We start from the raw sequence: 16324 nt of genomic DNA on the forward strand, positions 1-16324 counted from the left end.
TTCCTCTGAACGCCTACTTCTCTTAACATCATTTCTGTTGCCACTTGTAGAGTTTGGATTGCTTTCTGATCAGTCATATGTTCTTCCCCAGGAACACTTTGATGTCAGAAACATGAAACTGAAATTCTGGTTTAGTCTACTGTCCATACTCTTGGTGTTCTCATCATTATCCCTACAGCTACTTCCATGTATGTTTCCTTATCCGTCATGACTCTTTCTCATGCGGATGCCAGGATGTGTGCGTGGGCATTCAAAAGCACCGCGGTTGGCACAAAGCCATAATTGCACTTCTGCTCTCCTGAAATCTTTAATTGCACTCTCTGCCTCTGCCCCTTTAGCTTGAGAACCTCCCATCTGTTGGGTATTTTTACCTCTGTGGTGTCCAGCTATATCTGGACAAGCAGCAGTGCCATCTTCATCTGCCGCCAGGACCTTGTAGTCCCTCTAGCATCTATCTGGATGAGTCATAGAGAGGATGAAGTGCTGGACTCTAGAAAGACCCAATGAAAACAGGGTCGCGTTTGTATTTTTACAAGTTATTTTTAAGTTCTTAGGAAGAAAACAGGCTTTTTTTGCTGTAAATTTCATCTTCAAACTTGATTTTAACTTGCATCATTCAGATTTATTTCTATTCAGTAAAAAAAAAACCTGAATTAATCCACAGAGGAAAAATAAAATAAAAATTTGTTAGGGGGCGCCTTATGGAAAACAACCAAAAATGAACATGCACTTAGCACCACACTGTGACCTTTTCTGTTTGTCACCTCAATTACGCATCAAATCTAAAATAATGCTTACAGAGTCTTACAGATAAAAGGGAATTTGATGATGCAAGTCTTCTGACTAATGTTTTGCTCTGGGTTTTAAGTAAGTTGCAATATTTGGATGCACCCAGACTGTTTACTGTTCCTTTATCACTTTGTCTACTAAGTTACTGGATATCTTGAAGAGTCACATTTTTGTCATTTTACTTGGGGATTAACAATTCAATGCAATTTAGAGATATAGAGATGTGATGGTTTTGAAATGTACAAAAATATTTTGTTATTGATGTTTTTTTCATCTTTTCATCAGCAAACACAAACAGCATCTGTTTTAAATTTAAAACAGGTCAGTGTAGAAAGGACAATAGTTGACTCTATGAAAAAAAGCTTAAATGAAAAATTAAATTAGAATGGCCATTTCTACTGTTGGGGAAAAATGAGTTCAGTTTCTGCTTCAAATTAATGAACAAGCATCGTATGTGTTGTCTTTGTGCAGCGTGTTGCTCATGACTCACTCGCCATCAATTTGTTAAAGGTAACTGACATTTGTTAATGTCACTGCTATTTATTAAAATAACAACTAAAGGGCCGCATAAGATAAGAAGATCGTGCAGTGGTGATAATATTGGTAAATATTGAAGTAGATACTTCCTTTTTTTGTGCTTTAGCATCTTGAACATCTACTGCCATGAAACTCAATTCAGCAGAAAATTAGTATTAAACACAGTAACAATACAATTACTGCATTCCAATCCTTTGTGATATTAACATTTTGCACACTGTTATTGCTATGGTGATATGTTGTGCTTCCCAGAACAAGTTGTGAGTTCATGATGTCTGCAGCACAAACACACAGTCCAGTCATCGTTAAGATCCTTGTTTTTACAAGCAGAGAAGATCCTCTAAGCTTCTTTATTGGTCTTCAAATGTGACATATGAAGTCGAGTGAAAATCTGAGACTCTTCTTGGGGATTTTTAAGGAAGTTGCATCATTGGTGTTTCGACCTCCGTCTGTCCAGTCATTGTTTCTTCCCATTTATTGTTAGGGCGGTGGTGGCTTGTGCCCTTCTCATTGGGTGGGAGGCGCATATATCCTGTAAAGGTCGCCAGTTCATCCTATGGAAAACGGACGCTCAGTACATATAATCCTGCTCACACATGCAATTTAGAGAAGTCAGTTCACCTTCTAGTCAGCAGGACTGTAGTAGGAAACCAGAGTACCCAGAGAGAACCCTTAACTCAGGGGTGTCAAACTCCAGTCTTTTAAGGCCAGTGTCCTGCAACTTTTAGAAGTGCCTCTGCTGCACCACACCTGAATAGAATAATTAGGTCATTAGCCAGGCTCTAGAGCAGTGGTCCCCAACCACCGGGCCGCGGACCGCTACCGGTACAATTGGTACCGGGTCGCGCAAGAAATAATGAACTACTTCCGGATCTTTTATTTTGAAAATCCTAAACCGGATTTTACCGGTTACGTCTTGCGCGTCAAAATTGAGCCAACTTGCAGCAGAATGAGTAACAAAACGACATCGGAGTACTGCGGCGCACCACTCTCCCCTCCCCCGGAACAACAGCATCGGACTCGATACTTACTTTTTTGTAAAATAAAGTTACAGGTTTTTTCTCACTGTAACTTTAACATGCAGGAGCAAAATAAAACACGGACAGTAGAGAACAAGATATAAAAATACATACAATATCTGAGAGCAACATGCAAATTATGTCAGAATTACATTGGTGCTTGAGGGTTGTAGTCTTTTGAGGGCAGATATAATTTGGATTTAGCTCTTTAGCATTAGCTTCTGTTAAATACTGTATTGGTGTAGTTCTTTAATGTTAGCAGGACTAATGTTTATGATTAGTGTTTTATAACTTACTTTTTAGTTTAGTCCACCACTGGAAAAAACGAAGACTCCTTTGACCACTGCTGACATAAAACCATTATAATATTTTAGCATGTCATATCCTCGACAACAATATGGGTACTCCATTAAATCTGAGAAGTTGGTACCAAGTTCAACAGACAAACCAGTTCGGATTGGGAGGCCTTAATGGTGCCTGACTAAGCTGCAGGCAGAGTAGGGTTTGGTGACAGGTTCACCCTGAGCACTGAACTTGTCTAGTTGTTTTTTATTTATGCAACTTGAACAGAAAGGAAAAAATATTCATGACTGCACAAATGTTAGCTGCACCAGTGCAGCCAGGGAAAAAGAAAAGGGTTTGACTCAACAGAGTTTGTGGTTGCATTCTGGAGCCCTTTGCAGTCATGCAATTATTTATCCATTAATTTACAAGTTGTTTAGTTCATGAGACCAACATCTGTTTTCCCCAGAGTCAATCGATCAGTTGGTCTAGTGCTGCATTTTTTTTGGTCTATGTAGAAAACAAGAAAATTAGCAAATGTTAGTCTTAACACATTAATTACGTAAAATCTAAATAACTTGTCTTCTCAGTAAAAATGTAATGGTAAAATTTATTACTTTGACTGCCTGAATAAAGGTTGATGATTTACCACACAGTCAGGAAAGTGACTTTGTTTATTACTCTGATATGGCTGCCTGATTTTAATCTCTTTGTTCTTGTTTGTGATAGATTGTAAACGCCAGTTTATGGAGGAGTATTTGGCGTTTTGTTGAGACCTTTTTATCGTCTGTTTTTCTTGTGTAGTTGCTTTGCTCTTTGAGGCACACCTTCCTGCAGCTGGGATGAAGGGGAATGCCACTGTGAGCACATGATCAGACAGATGTGTTGCACGCCTATCCTCCTTTCAGCTGCTGTAAACGTAGTGGCAAAGGCAAGAGAGAAGGGAGAAACGGTGCTGAAAGGTTGCCTTTGTTGGAAGGCCCTGTCGACACGACCGTCGGTCCAGCTGCATGTTTTCTCTAACTGACAGACCTTTATGTGACCGAGGGTACACTGGGCGTTTTAGGGGAGATCCAGGGACCTCAAAGGGAAAAAAAAAAAAGTTTGAATGTTTAAATTAGCCATCCGATAGTTCTCCATCTGTCTTCAGTTTATCTTAAAAATGCCATTGATCCCTTCCAGCTTGGATTTTAGCCTCTATTCCTCTCCTGTGTTTCACAGTGAGACAGGAGGGTGAGGTGGACTTTTCACAATCACTTCTGATATCATCGGTTTATGAGTGATAATTAGCCGTAGAATCCTCTTCTCAGCGATTACTCCCTTTGGCCACGATGAGCGGCTGTAATATCTCTGGGAAGCTTGTGGGACAGCAATAAGTGAACTCTGTAGTGTTGACACTCATTGTACAGTGCAGGGTGTTTCTGTCAGAGGCTGATATTGGAGTGACTGTCTAGGGAGGATGAACAGAGCCCCACTGTGCATTGTGTGTCAGCCATGTCCATACACTGCAGCGTTTTACAGGGACTGAGAGTAATGAATTTATAGTCTGTCTGATTACCAAAAAAAACAGATTGTAAAACAAATATTTGTTGATGTACAGATGTGAAAATGTACATTTTTAGTTTTAATTTTTTTCGTGAAAGATGAATATGAAGGAGACTTGCATTATGTGTTCAATATCAGTTAAATAAGGATGACAAAAAGACAACTTTTTTCACTAATTTTACTTGTTTACTATGGATTTAGACAACAATATACAATTACCCAAAAATGTACACAAAAACAAATGTAGGTTTGAAAATTCATAGAATAAAAAATAAAGAAATTATTATACAGTTATTGCTGTCAATTTTAACATGACAAATGCGTTACTACACAGGTTAGTTTCTCCATTAAAATCAAATAATTTAAAATATACCCCCAAATTTTCAGAAACTGACCCTTTGATTTGGTTGTCTTAAACCAAACTCTTATCATTCGAACTACAGAAATCATGTCTGTTTATGTTTTACCCTCCAAATGTAAGATGCGTTTTGGCTAATATGTTTTTCTTCTGCAAATTCAATAACAGCATTACTAAATACTTCAGCATGAAACAGCACAATTACTTTACTTAAAGTAGCAGTGGTGGACTTATGCAAACAAATTAATGATGATTTTTTTTGTTTTTATCATTTCTGTTGATAGAATGAAAACTTTGTCTGTATTGCTCATTGCTGAAAGAGTTATGATACCTTCAGCCACTAAAAGTGTTTCTCTAGACTTCTATTGACATTTATAGAAAATAGTTTTCTTTTTTAAGTTGTTTCTTTTCCATTTATTTTTCAACAATTCAAATATTAGCCATAAGTTGTTTTTTGTTGTGACAGAAGATCGCTGTTCCAGAGTTTAAATATTTTCCTGTCTGATTATTGACATTTTTTATTTTTCTAATCATGAATGCTTCAGTCCCTGCCTGCTTTTCATCATTACGTTGCCTTTTCAGCATTCAACTCTAATAATATGTTATTAAGACATAACTCGTCTATGCGTTTGTTCTGCTTTAGCAACATTTTAATGTTTATTTCCTCAGTAACAACTTCCATACCAAAGAGTGCCATTGACCATGCAGCCTGGTTAATGGTTAAATACAGTTCTGAAAAAACTGAACCCCATTGAAAACCTCCTGATTATTCCACCAAATACAAATAAATAAATAAAAATAAATAAATAAATGAAATAAATGATTTCTGAACTCTTCCTGAGTTAAAACATTAGCATTGTTGTTTCTAAATAAATATGAACTTGTTTTCTATGCATTATTTGGGGTCTGGAAGCACCGTATCTTTTTTGTTATTTTGACCATTTCTTATTTTCTGCAAATAAATACTACTTTTTTGCTTGTAATTTCACAGACATGTTGTCATTAGTTCATAGAATAAAAGAACAATGTTCATTTCACTCAAACATACATGTATAAAAAGTAAAATCTGAGAAACTGATCATTTTAAGTGGACTATTATTTTTTCCAGAACAATATGTAACATTTTTAGTTTGGGACTGACCCATAGACACAAATGTGATCATCCGTTACCATCAGCCAGATTCCCATTCATCTTTTAATATCAGAAATCTTTCATTAAAACGTCTTTCTCAGAAATGTGCAAAGGTTATGTTTCTGTTGGTAATTGTTTGCAGTGTATATTGAACATTAATGATGAATACCTCCTGTACCTGTTTTTATGTAATGGCTGAGTCACTAATGCAGAGGCATTTAAGCGAGATGGTTTCTCTGAGTGGAGTCGCTCTCGGTGCCGGTCAGTCGTGATATTGGGATGGAAATCTGAGGTGTTGTGTCCAGCTCTCCTGTCTGCCTCCCACTGAAGCATGATAAGCAGCTCTGGTTGCAGTCTAGCTCAGCAGCTTACACAAGCTGGGCATGAGGCAGTTGTCGGAGAACTGTGAAGCCACAAAAGCCTTATCAGCATGTTTTTCTGGAATTAAAGTGACATTTTGACGATTTAAGGTCCTCCCTTACCCCTCTCAGACCTTCGGGAGTGCATGCTGGGCAGACTGAATAAATCCTGGGATGTCAACAGCATGTAAAAAGCCTACCTTCAGTCAACTAGCTAATCCCCTAATTAATCAGTAGCCAGAAGCAACCCTGTTTGTTCGCACAAACGCACATTGTTGTTTCTTTGAGAAGATTTGGTTCTAAAACTTTCACCAGGGGTCTTGCTTGGAAAATTGTTGGAGCAGATAAATTGTGGAGCAGATAAATTGTGCAGCATCAAGCATGATGATGCGGTTTTGGTCAGAAATGCTTTAGTGTAAATTGTAACCTTACAAAATAAATGGGTTGGAAAATGGAGTAGGGTGTGTGCCTGCAAAGCACTGTGTGCTGTGTAATTGCACCTTCAAGGGTAACATCCTGGATGGATCACGGTGAAGCACTATTCACTTATTCCATATGAACCTTTCCTGTCGGAGACACTGACATTGTTCATTATTTTAATTTAATATGAGAAACTATAGGTCACTCTATTTATTAGATCTAGGTGACGGAATGAGTTTCCACTTATGGCTCTTCAACCTGTGTTTAAAGCATTTTAATGGAAGAGGTAAACTAGAACCAAAATAACTGAGACAGTATTGGATGATTATAATTTGGCAGAGGAGGAAAAAAAAGACCAGAACCACACCTCGGGCTATTTTTAACAGTTTTGAGATGTACATGTTTAGAAGGAGATTTAAAGATGTCAAGACTTTAAATGCTCTGTCACCAAACAGGATAAATGCATGTTTCCACTACAGGAACAATTAGGGTTGTACTTCTTAGTTTATAGAGGATTTTTGGATGGATTTTGTTGAGGGGTAGTGATGAGCATTTCAGATGTTTGTTTTTTTTTTTTTTTTTTTACATTTTACTCATAATCACATTTTAGGGTTTTTTAGGTTTTAATTCAAGAATGTGTTCTTGCATGCCATTCCCATTATATTATTTAAAAATGATCACAAAACAACAATATATCTGGGCCAATTTATCATCCAGAAAAATTTATTGTAACAGGACATTGGTGTGGTTCGCTTTCACTCTGCTCTGTGTCATACCAACCAAACCCTTTGAAAAGCCAGTTCCTCTGCTTGCCTGTGGTGGCGCTGCACGAAGAACCACTGAAAGAAACAGCATGAAAACCTCAGAAGAAGACGAGAGTGCAACTTCCTTTGTCACAAAATGGATTTTTGTGGTTTTAGGATTTCTGTTTTGTCTTTGGTGAAACACTATGAACCATTTCTCTTGCTAGTGCATTTCATTTGGTTATATTTATCCAGAATTCCCTGCACTACAGTTAACTTCCTGTTTTTAGAGCGGTCTCCGGTCTGCTTGGGATACACATATGCATTTGAACCGCACCATAGTTCAGTTCAAATGAATCAAGACCAAGGTTTGTAGCTGGATCAGAGTTTTCATTTTGGGTTCACATTGGAGTTTGATTAAGTGTTCACACCTCCCCAAAATGAACCAGACATTCCATGCAAACGTACAAGAGTTTGATTAAAGCGGACTGAACAGGGCTGGTGTGAATGCATCCTAAGAAGGAAAATATTGCTGCTTTTGTTTATAGGTAACGCTCTTTTGGGACACTTCTACTTATTCAGTGTTGATGAATGTTAGCGATGTTCTCTGACTTTGAGGTGATTATAATTCAGTTTCACTTAGCGAATGCTGTAAAATGACAAGTATGTGTCTAGAATACCAGGTTTTAATCCTGACTGCAAATATCTGGATGGAACAATGTATGTAAGGGAAATCGTTTTTTATTTTTATTCACTCTGAAGCAACTCTGTATTAGACATAAAGTATAGCTGCTGTGTCTGAATCAAAGTCTCAATAGCTGAAAATCATAATATTTTTATTTTCACACTGATAGTGACACACGTGTGCAGCGGTAGGAGTTACCACTCAGTGTTTGCTGATGTAATTGCCTTGTTTTGTTTGGTACGCCCAGTCTTTGAGGGTAAATAAAAATTCAAGGCAAAAAATTTAAGAAAAAAAAAAAATTGGGGGCCTCAAAGTCGAATCGCAACATACCAAAGAAATGTCTATGTCATTACCAGCCTTTTTTAGGACCTACTAAATTGGTATTTATCAAGTACAGACTCAATGAGAACACAACAGCGTTTGTTGTTTTCATGCCACGCCTTGCTCCTCTGTTACTGGACAAAGGAGATGTGCCTCTTGGCTTCATGTGAGGGGAACTTCCCATGAATTTGTGTGGATGCCCAGGTACGTTTTATGTACATTTTGCTCTTGTCTTACAGTAGCCTTTCACTTCTTCATATTCTTATCAAAGTACTTGCGCCTTAGTTTTTTTTTCTTTCTCAATATATGTTGACAGATTTGTTGCACTAAAGTGTTTTTTTGGGGGGAGGTGGAGGGTCAACTTCCTGGGTATAAACAAGCTTTCACTGTATGAGAACTTGAAGACAAAACAAGGAAATGCAGATTTTCTTTTTTTATTTTGTTTTAAAAAAAACTTCTTGAAATCCATAACGCGCATTCAGAGTAGATGACGATTGCAGCAGAAGGTGTTGCTGAAGTTCTTTTTAGTAAGAAAATGTCAATAATGTTCTTAAAGCTAAATCTCCATTCATCTAGGTTTATTATGCTTTTTAAACAATCATACAAGATCACAAATACAGCTGTCTTTATTATGCGTTTTCAAACAGCAATAGTAATTCCATTAAAATAATTTTTGACTGAAGAAATTTGTGCAAATAAGAAGATTTTCACTAATAAAGCTGCTGAATATTAAAAGAAACCATTTTACTTTTGTCTGTGGTTCATCCCTCATGCTTCACCCAGCACTAAGTTTCGTTCCATCAGCAGTAAAAAAAAACCAAAAAACAAACTTTTTGTAATTTGTCTGTAAGATTATTCAGTCTGTAGCTTGAACACATAGTGCACACGGCATTCATATAGGTGTTCTTTTATGAGTGGAGATGATATTTAAGCAGTTCTCGAAAGCTTAAAAATGTTTTATTTCAAGTTAAAGCATAATATTTTCCTTACAGGCTTTTTTATGACTGGTTGATTGAAGTGCTGTGTCGGTACATCTGCTTTATTAATGCTAATTATTGTTTTGGCAGAATAAATAGCATCTAATGAAGAAATTGAGCAAGCTTGATACACAAAAGAGACAAACTGGACCATTCTGAAGTTTGAGTATGTCCAGCTAAAAGTTACCTTACTTAAATACTGCTACATTAAACACTTGTTTCTCTTTGTTGGCTCTGATCAGAGCCAATCAAGGGAAAATAACAACATGATTTAAATCTTTGGTCGATTGATTAGTACATCTCTAGGAATATCACAAATATTATCATAGTAACTAGGGTTGTAACAAAACCTCCAGCTCCTAAAACAAGAAACGATGGCTTCCCAAAAAATGTACAAGACTTTTGATCATGGCTGCCAAACCAAAAACTCCTTAATTAGTGTATAAAATACACAAATCTAGGACTTGCAATATATTTATTTTGCCAGATGTGCTATAACACGACAGCAACTGGATGTCACGTCTCTGTAATTAGAAATGTTACACTCCATGGTGTAATTTTGGTGTAATTTACACTAAAATTACACCGTGGAGTGTAATTTTAATGTAGAATTGGCTTTATAAATATGTGCCATTGAGTCTGGCGGTGATCATAAAACCCTCTATTAAAATTTGGGGCTATGCAACAACTACAAAAGTCCTGATTGAACCGTCATAGTTCAGTTCTGTGCAATCCCTCCAGTCCAAGATAATCACATTGGAGTTTGTTAGGCAGCTAATGGCTCCATCTCAGTATGTTAAATCTGAAACTGGAGATGTGCTGCACAGCAGCCAGCTGTTGCTCTCTGAAAATGCTTTCTCATTTATACCACAGACACCTCTGATCTTACAGACGGCGTCAATAAAGATACCCGCCGCCATTTTCAATTGTCTGGGATCACTCAGCAAAACTCTGCACACTGAAATAAGAGCTAATTAGCCCAAGAATAAATTAATCACACTGCAGGTTGTGAAATGGTTCAGCGTGAGCGAGCAAAGGTCAGCAGCTATTCTGGGCCGTATGCATAATGCTGGGTCTGTTCTTCTGGACGCGGCATACATATACACACTGTGTCACAAGTCACATCGGGTTCATAGGTGATAACAACGCAGATATTTATTTATACATTGCATTAGATCATCCCAGCTGTCCATCTTGCTCATACTGCCAAACAGCATTCACTTTCTTTCCTCACCATGCCCTCATGTGTTACGATTTTTAATTTAAACATATTGAATTAATCATTTTAAATAAAAAAATACAGATTGAAAACTCTTCATGTAGGACAGAGCGTAAGGGCCAGACTAACAGACTTTTAGTTTTTGAAATTACCAGAATATAGTCGTAATTTTATGTGCACTCCTACATGAAAAAGCATGTTACTGCTATGTTAAGTTACACTTTTGCATAAGAAAATGCTAAATCTTTAAGCATGTATGCATCATATTATCAGTAGCAGGACTTTGAAACGTTTGTGGAAACAACTGTATTTTGAAGAAAGTACGACGCGGATTGAGCTGCTTATGCAGCCCCGGCACCAGACGAGTTTAACAGAGGGGGCATCGGCTTATTTTGGGGGGGCAAAATGAATCTATGTCGCAATAATAATATGACTTAAGTAAAAGAAAAAGGTACAGTACCTTCCAAAAAAGTTACTCAAGTGTAACAAGTACTACCCACTTTTGAACATAGATAACATCAGTAGCCTACAGGCTACTTTTTAACAAGCTTAAGGTGCTGTACTGGTATTAGCTAGTCATCTTTTAGCTAACATTACCTGTATCCAACAGCTTTACTCAACTCAGTCGGTTAGTTTTGGGGAAAAAACTGTGCAAAGTTCTTTGCGTTTTGCTGGTTTGCTGCTATGATTCTAACACACACGTGTGCAGCTCTGCATAGCAGCAGCAGCAGGTCTTCTTCGCTGCCACACAGATATAACCCAGCGCGAGCATCTTAGCGTTCATGTTGCGTTTAAAGGTGGCTCGGAAAAGCAGGTTACGACGTGTTAACAACAGATTAAACAGTTTTAACTGCTGAAAAAAAAATGACAAAAGGCACAGATATGGGAAGTGCGAAAGCCCCTACTGTATCAAATCGATATAGGAATAACAGAGAATTGGCCACTTATAGGTAAAAACATCGAACAGCTTCCAGTCCGGGGGGGCACGGCTGACTCTGTGGGCGGGCAATGCCCGCCCATGCTGCCGGGCCTGTGCTCACGTCAAATGTTGATAACACAGCTTTTTTCCTCCTTAAAACAACCTTTTCCATAATTTCGAGGAAGTTTATCCATGCGTGTATTGTTCTTATTTCTATTCAAGACTGTTCAGGTATGCACAAAGAAAGGTGAAGCTATAAATGATTTGTACCAAAGACTCAGAAAACTTAGTGATGAAAAACCCTGCCTCATCAGGCTCCTGCAGCTCGGCCCCGGTCATTTACACAGCTACAGCTTAGCCCATCTGCTGGGAATAAAGATGACTCCTAAGTACATGAAGCTGCCATAAGCCTGTGTTTCCCATTGTAAGCTGTTTTAAAGGTTCCTGCAGCTTGCTGCCATCTGTTTTATTTTTTTTACCTCCTCTTTATTTATATATTTAGTATTTTCTGTCCCTGTGCTCTCTGCCATGGCCTGATTTGTGTGAGACACACTCGTCTGTGTTCATGTGGGAGGTGGATGACGCTGCAGCAGTTCCCCACTCCACCTCCCAAACAGTCACGTGTTTCACTCCCACAGGCCTCCACTCCTCTCTATTGCCTCTTGTCTTCCACTCAGTTTCGTCTTTGTTGTGTGCATAGTTGCATTTATTCTCGCCGTGATGTCTCCTGCGCTGAGCAAATGACCAGATAATAGAAAAATAATCCAATATCTTTTTATTTTTTTGTATTTTCCTGTAGTGTAAATATAGTTTTTGTGGAATCAACCCGGATTATCAGGAGAAATATGTGAAAGGCATTTTAGTTTTCTTTTTTTTTTTATAGACAAACATTTCTATTGAGCTTTTCTTCTAACACCATTTTCTGGTCTTGTTTAGCCAATTTTGACAGATTTTGATTTATTCCAAGTAAAAAAAGATGATTTCTTCTTTTACTTTCACTTTCTTTCAGCAGAAAGTGAATGAGTTTCATTATTGTTCATATTTTTGCATTAAGACATTTTTTATTAATTTAAGCTGAAAAAGTACATGAAATAACATGTTAGTTGATGAATTAACTGATGAAATATTAGAAGTTTTTAATTCTCCATCTGATGAATAAAGAACCAAAAATGCTTCTTTTTTCAGTATTTTGTTTACCAGTTTGTATTTTTAAAGTTGATCAAATCTCCAATCTTTAGCCAGCTGGTTATTGATGGTTTTATCTAAAAACAAAAGATTAAAAATGGATTAATATTTAGCACTTTAATTACACATGTATCTCTGATTTCTTAATGGATACAACTGGTCATTTCTTAGACTCTCCTTATTCTCACCTTGTGGTGCCTTCATTTCATGTCATTTTACCTTTTACTCGCCTTCTTTTGAATTTATGAGAAACCTTTTCTGTATTAGGGTGCTTTGCTTAATGACTACAAGTCCAAACTCCATCTTTTCTGCCCTTTGTGTTATTTTTCCCCCTCTGTGTCTTCCTGCAACGTGATTAAAAGAGGTTTAATCATCAGTTGACCTCGGCTGATGTGAGATTCTCGGGTGTGACGAACCGGGTTAAAAATAGAACAAAATTGTTCTGAGTGCCTTTATTTAAAACAACAATTATATCCTACAGCTAAAACTCCCTTAAAAATATAACATTGTAAAGAATATAATCCCTGTTTTCTTCTTTGTCTGAACTTTATAGAGCAACACAAAGTATCAACAGGCTGATATTAGCAGATGACTGGCTGCTTGTGTTTTCCACACCATGATTTTCTGTTTTTCACAACCAGAAATATCTTGAATGCAGCTGAATTTTTGTCAAAGAAAAGCATTTTTTCACATAGCTGGCTGGCAGTGTGTAGCTAGGAAAGCAGAAGATTTTTTCCCAACTGGTATTGATGTTTTTTGGAGTAACATTAATGTCTTAATGTTACATGTTGACATAATAATTTTATGGTATGTTGAAGGACATTTCAAGCATAAATGCTGTACGCTGCTCTAACCGAACTGTCGTTTGCCTGTTGAATCAATCAAGTTGAATATTGAAGATTAAGGCAGATTAAGGGCAAGGAATTAAGTTGATTGTGTTGGTTCTAACCTCGCTACGTTTGTCTGAAATGCCCTTGTCATCACCAAAGTGGGGTTAATCAGATTACATTTTAGGTTGTGAGGCTTCAGCTGGCAATATAATGAACAGTGGGACCTGGTGGCTTGAATATCAGCCATGTCATCACAAAAGCTGCTGTGTAGCAGCTTAAAACACTTTGCATCCAACCTCATCCCTCACAGTCAACTTAAGCAAAAGAGTGTTCAATCATCTCTTTCCAAGAGCATAGCTTCGATTAACAAATATATAATAATGAAATTAATAAAATGAAATGGAAATTTTTAAGTTGACCTATGGGATCTGATTTATTATCTGCTGTGTATTTATCATTTCTTTGTTTTTTTTTTCTTTTAGGAACCCATAAAGTCCAGGGCGCCACAGCTCCATTTGGAGTACAGATTTTACAAACAGTTGGGAAATTCAGGTAAGAGAAATTCAGCCTCACCACAACAGATCAATACTTTAACTATCAATCAATCAAATCAATCAAATTTTATTTGTATAGCACATTTCAGCAGCAAGGCATTTCAAAGTGCTTTACATCATATCAAACACAGAAACACAATGCAACGTAGAATCAACAATCAAAACACGACATTAAGTCAAGTTCCATTAATAAATTTGTAATTGATTACGTTTCAAATACAATCCTAAACAGGTGGGTTTTTAGTCTAGATTTAAAGGAAGTCAGTGTTTCAGCTGTTTTACAGTTTTCTGGAAGTTTGTTCCAGAAAGGAGTATTTTGGTTGCTGTGTTTTTTATTTGGACATTTAAAATATCTTCCAGTTCCAGTGTTTATTTCTTATTTGTCTTTGAGAGGACGTACTTGAATTATTATCCCATTGTCAACATATTACTTGAAAATGGTCTCAAAACAGTAATATTATTGCTTATCATAATAATTTTGGAGTCATTTATTTAGAAAAATTTGGCGTAAATTTTTATATACAGTGTCATTTCACTGGTTTAGTTATATAATTAGTGACAATATATTGTCTAACATGTACCTTTAAACCTGTTTCTTATTGTTTAGCTTTGTCTCTCTCAATAAACCAACTTGCTGACAGGCATAATTTAAATTATATCACACAGCTATATGATAATGCACTTATCTAATCTGTGTTGTTATTCCTTTATATCAAAGTTTGTTTTTTTTATTAGAATTGTATTGGAGTTTAGCTTATAAATGTTGAAATTAAAGCTGTATGGGTTTATAAACTCATGCTGAGAGATTGTAAGAGCACGGTTTTATTAGTGTGCGAAGGTTTATCTTTTAAGTGATTCTCCCACATTAAGTGTGTGTCCTGTGGTCAAATTTAGTGCCACGTGCGAGAGCCTTGGCTCCTTGCACCAAAGCAAAAGCCCTCCAGTGTTGATAAGGAGTTGGGGCATTAGGGTAGTCCTTGACTATTTATAGCTGGGCCTCTAGAAGCATTCAAGCCACTATGGTGTCTACTTGGATAGCTTCCCCAGTCTCAGTATCCTCTGCCTCAGTGATTAACTGTATCCTGCCTGCAAACGCTCACCGCTGTCAAGCTACAGACGGTTCTTTTTGTACAGCTTCATCTTTCATTCTGACATGTCAGCTAATCTTAATCCGTGTTTACCAACGGATACACAACACAGTCCCTCTGCTCGTCACGTTCAGTGTCATTACCATGGATATGGGTTTCTGTTTTCCTCTGGTTTGCTAATCACAAACTTACAGAGCTGAAACAATTAATCTGATAAATCTTGACGAATCAATTAGTGAAATAATTGTCAAATCATTTTGTAACCAAAACGACTCTAAAACATCACACTTTCTGAAAGAATACTCTCGAAGGAGTAATTAAGCCAAATATGTACAAAAAATACATATATGTTGCATTTAATATACAAAAATACCTTGTTCATCTGTAAATATGTTGTGCCCAGATCTCCTCAGGTGGAGTAGTTTTTGCTATGCAAAAAAATTCTATTAAGCACTTTTGCTATTCAATTATTAATCAATTAATCATAACAAAAAAAAAATCAACAGATCAGCTCTTTGTTGGTGTTTAGCCAAACAGAAAGGGCTGATCTTTTCACATGTTGATATCAGAAGTAACTTAACTGTGAATTATTACTTTTTTGCATATTTAATCTATTTCTAATATTGCATAAAAAAGATTTAAGTGGTTTAATGAAAAATATGCACAATGTGCAATTTCTTTGATTTATTGCCAGATTAATTGATAGATTAATCAGTTACTTAAATAGTTAATTGCAGCCATACAATACAAACCTAGGATTTCAATTTATTTGGAATTTTATGTAGAATAAGACAAAATATGTAAAAACAGAAAGGAAGCTGGAAACAGACTTTTTTTTTTTTACCTTAACTACAAAAAAGATTCACTTTTATTCATATTTCTGGATGTATTTTATCAATCAGCCTGCTGAATTTTAAATAGGACCTTGGGCCTGTTTTGAAAAATAATTTTAGTTTTACCTCGTTTCATGTCCCCAGGTCACGGGGTCAGCGGTGCAAATTAAATCTGCTAAAAGATGTTGCTCGTCTCTGGCTGTCCTCACCTAAATTATGAGATAACAGCAGTGTCCGAATACCATGAATGAGTCCTGAAACGTTCATTCAGAGCAGATCCTGTTTCAGTTAACTACCACATTATCCTTCCAGCCTTAATGGGTCCATTAGAAGCTGAAACCCACCACTGAATAATAAAACCTTCCCACATTTGACATCAATCAAACATATATAACCACAGATATGTAAATGTAAGAGTCTAATCAACCACTACACAGCACAGATGCAGTATCTATTACCAAATACAAGTTACAAATAAAAACAGCCAATTCTAAAAGAAAGTTTCAGTCTTCAGTGGTAGTTTAGTCAC

General features: G+C 36.8%; 1 protein-coding gene across 5 annotated transcripts in view; it reads left to right on the top strand.

Moving 5' to 3' along the window:
• Positions 1–16324, top strand: part of csnk1g2b (casein kinase 1, gamma 2b) — a 46826-nt gene that overhangs the window by 7945 nt on the left and 22557 nt on the right. For all 5 annotated transcript variants that reach the window (XM_032573052.1, XM_032573055.1, XM_032573054.1 and 2 more), the window contains exon 3: positions 13803–13872. In XM_032573052.1, coding sequence (XP_032428943.1) covers positions 13803–13872 — 70 coding nt within the window. The remainder of the gene's footprint in view (positions 1–13802; positions 13873–16324) is intronic.

This window comes from Xiphophorus hellerii, chromosome 9 (assembly GCF_003331165.1).
Source record: "Xiphophorus hellerii strain 12219 chromosome 9, Xiphophorus_hellerii-4.1, whole genome shotgun sequence".
Lineage (NCBI taxonomy): Eukaryota > Metazoa > Chordata > Actinopteri > Cyprinodontiformes > Poeciliidae > Xiphophorus > Xiphophorus hellerii.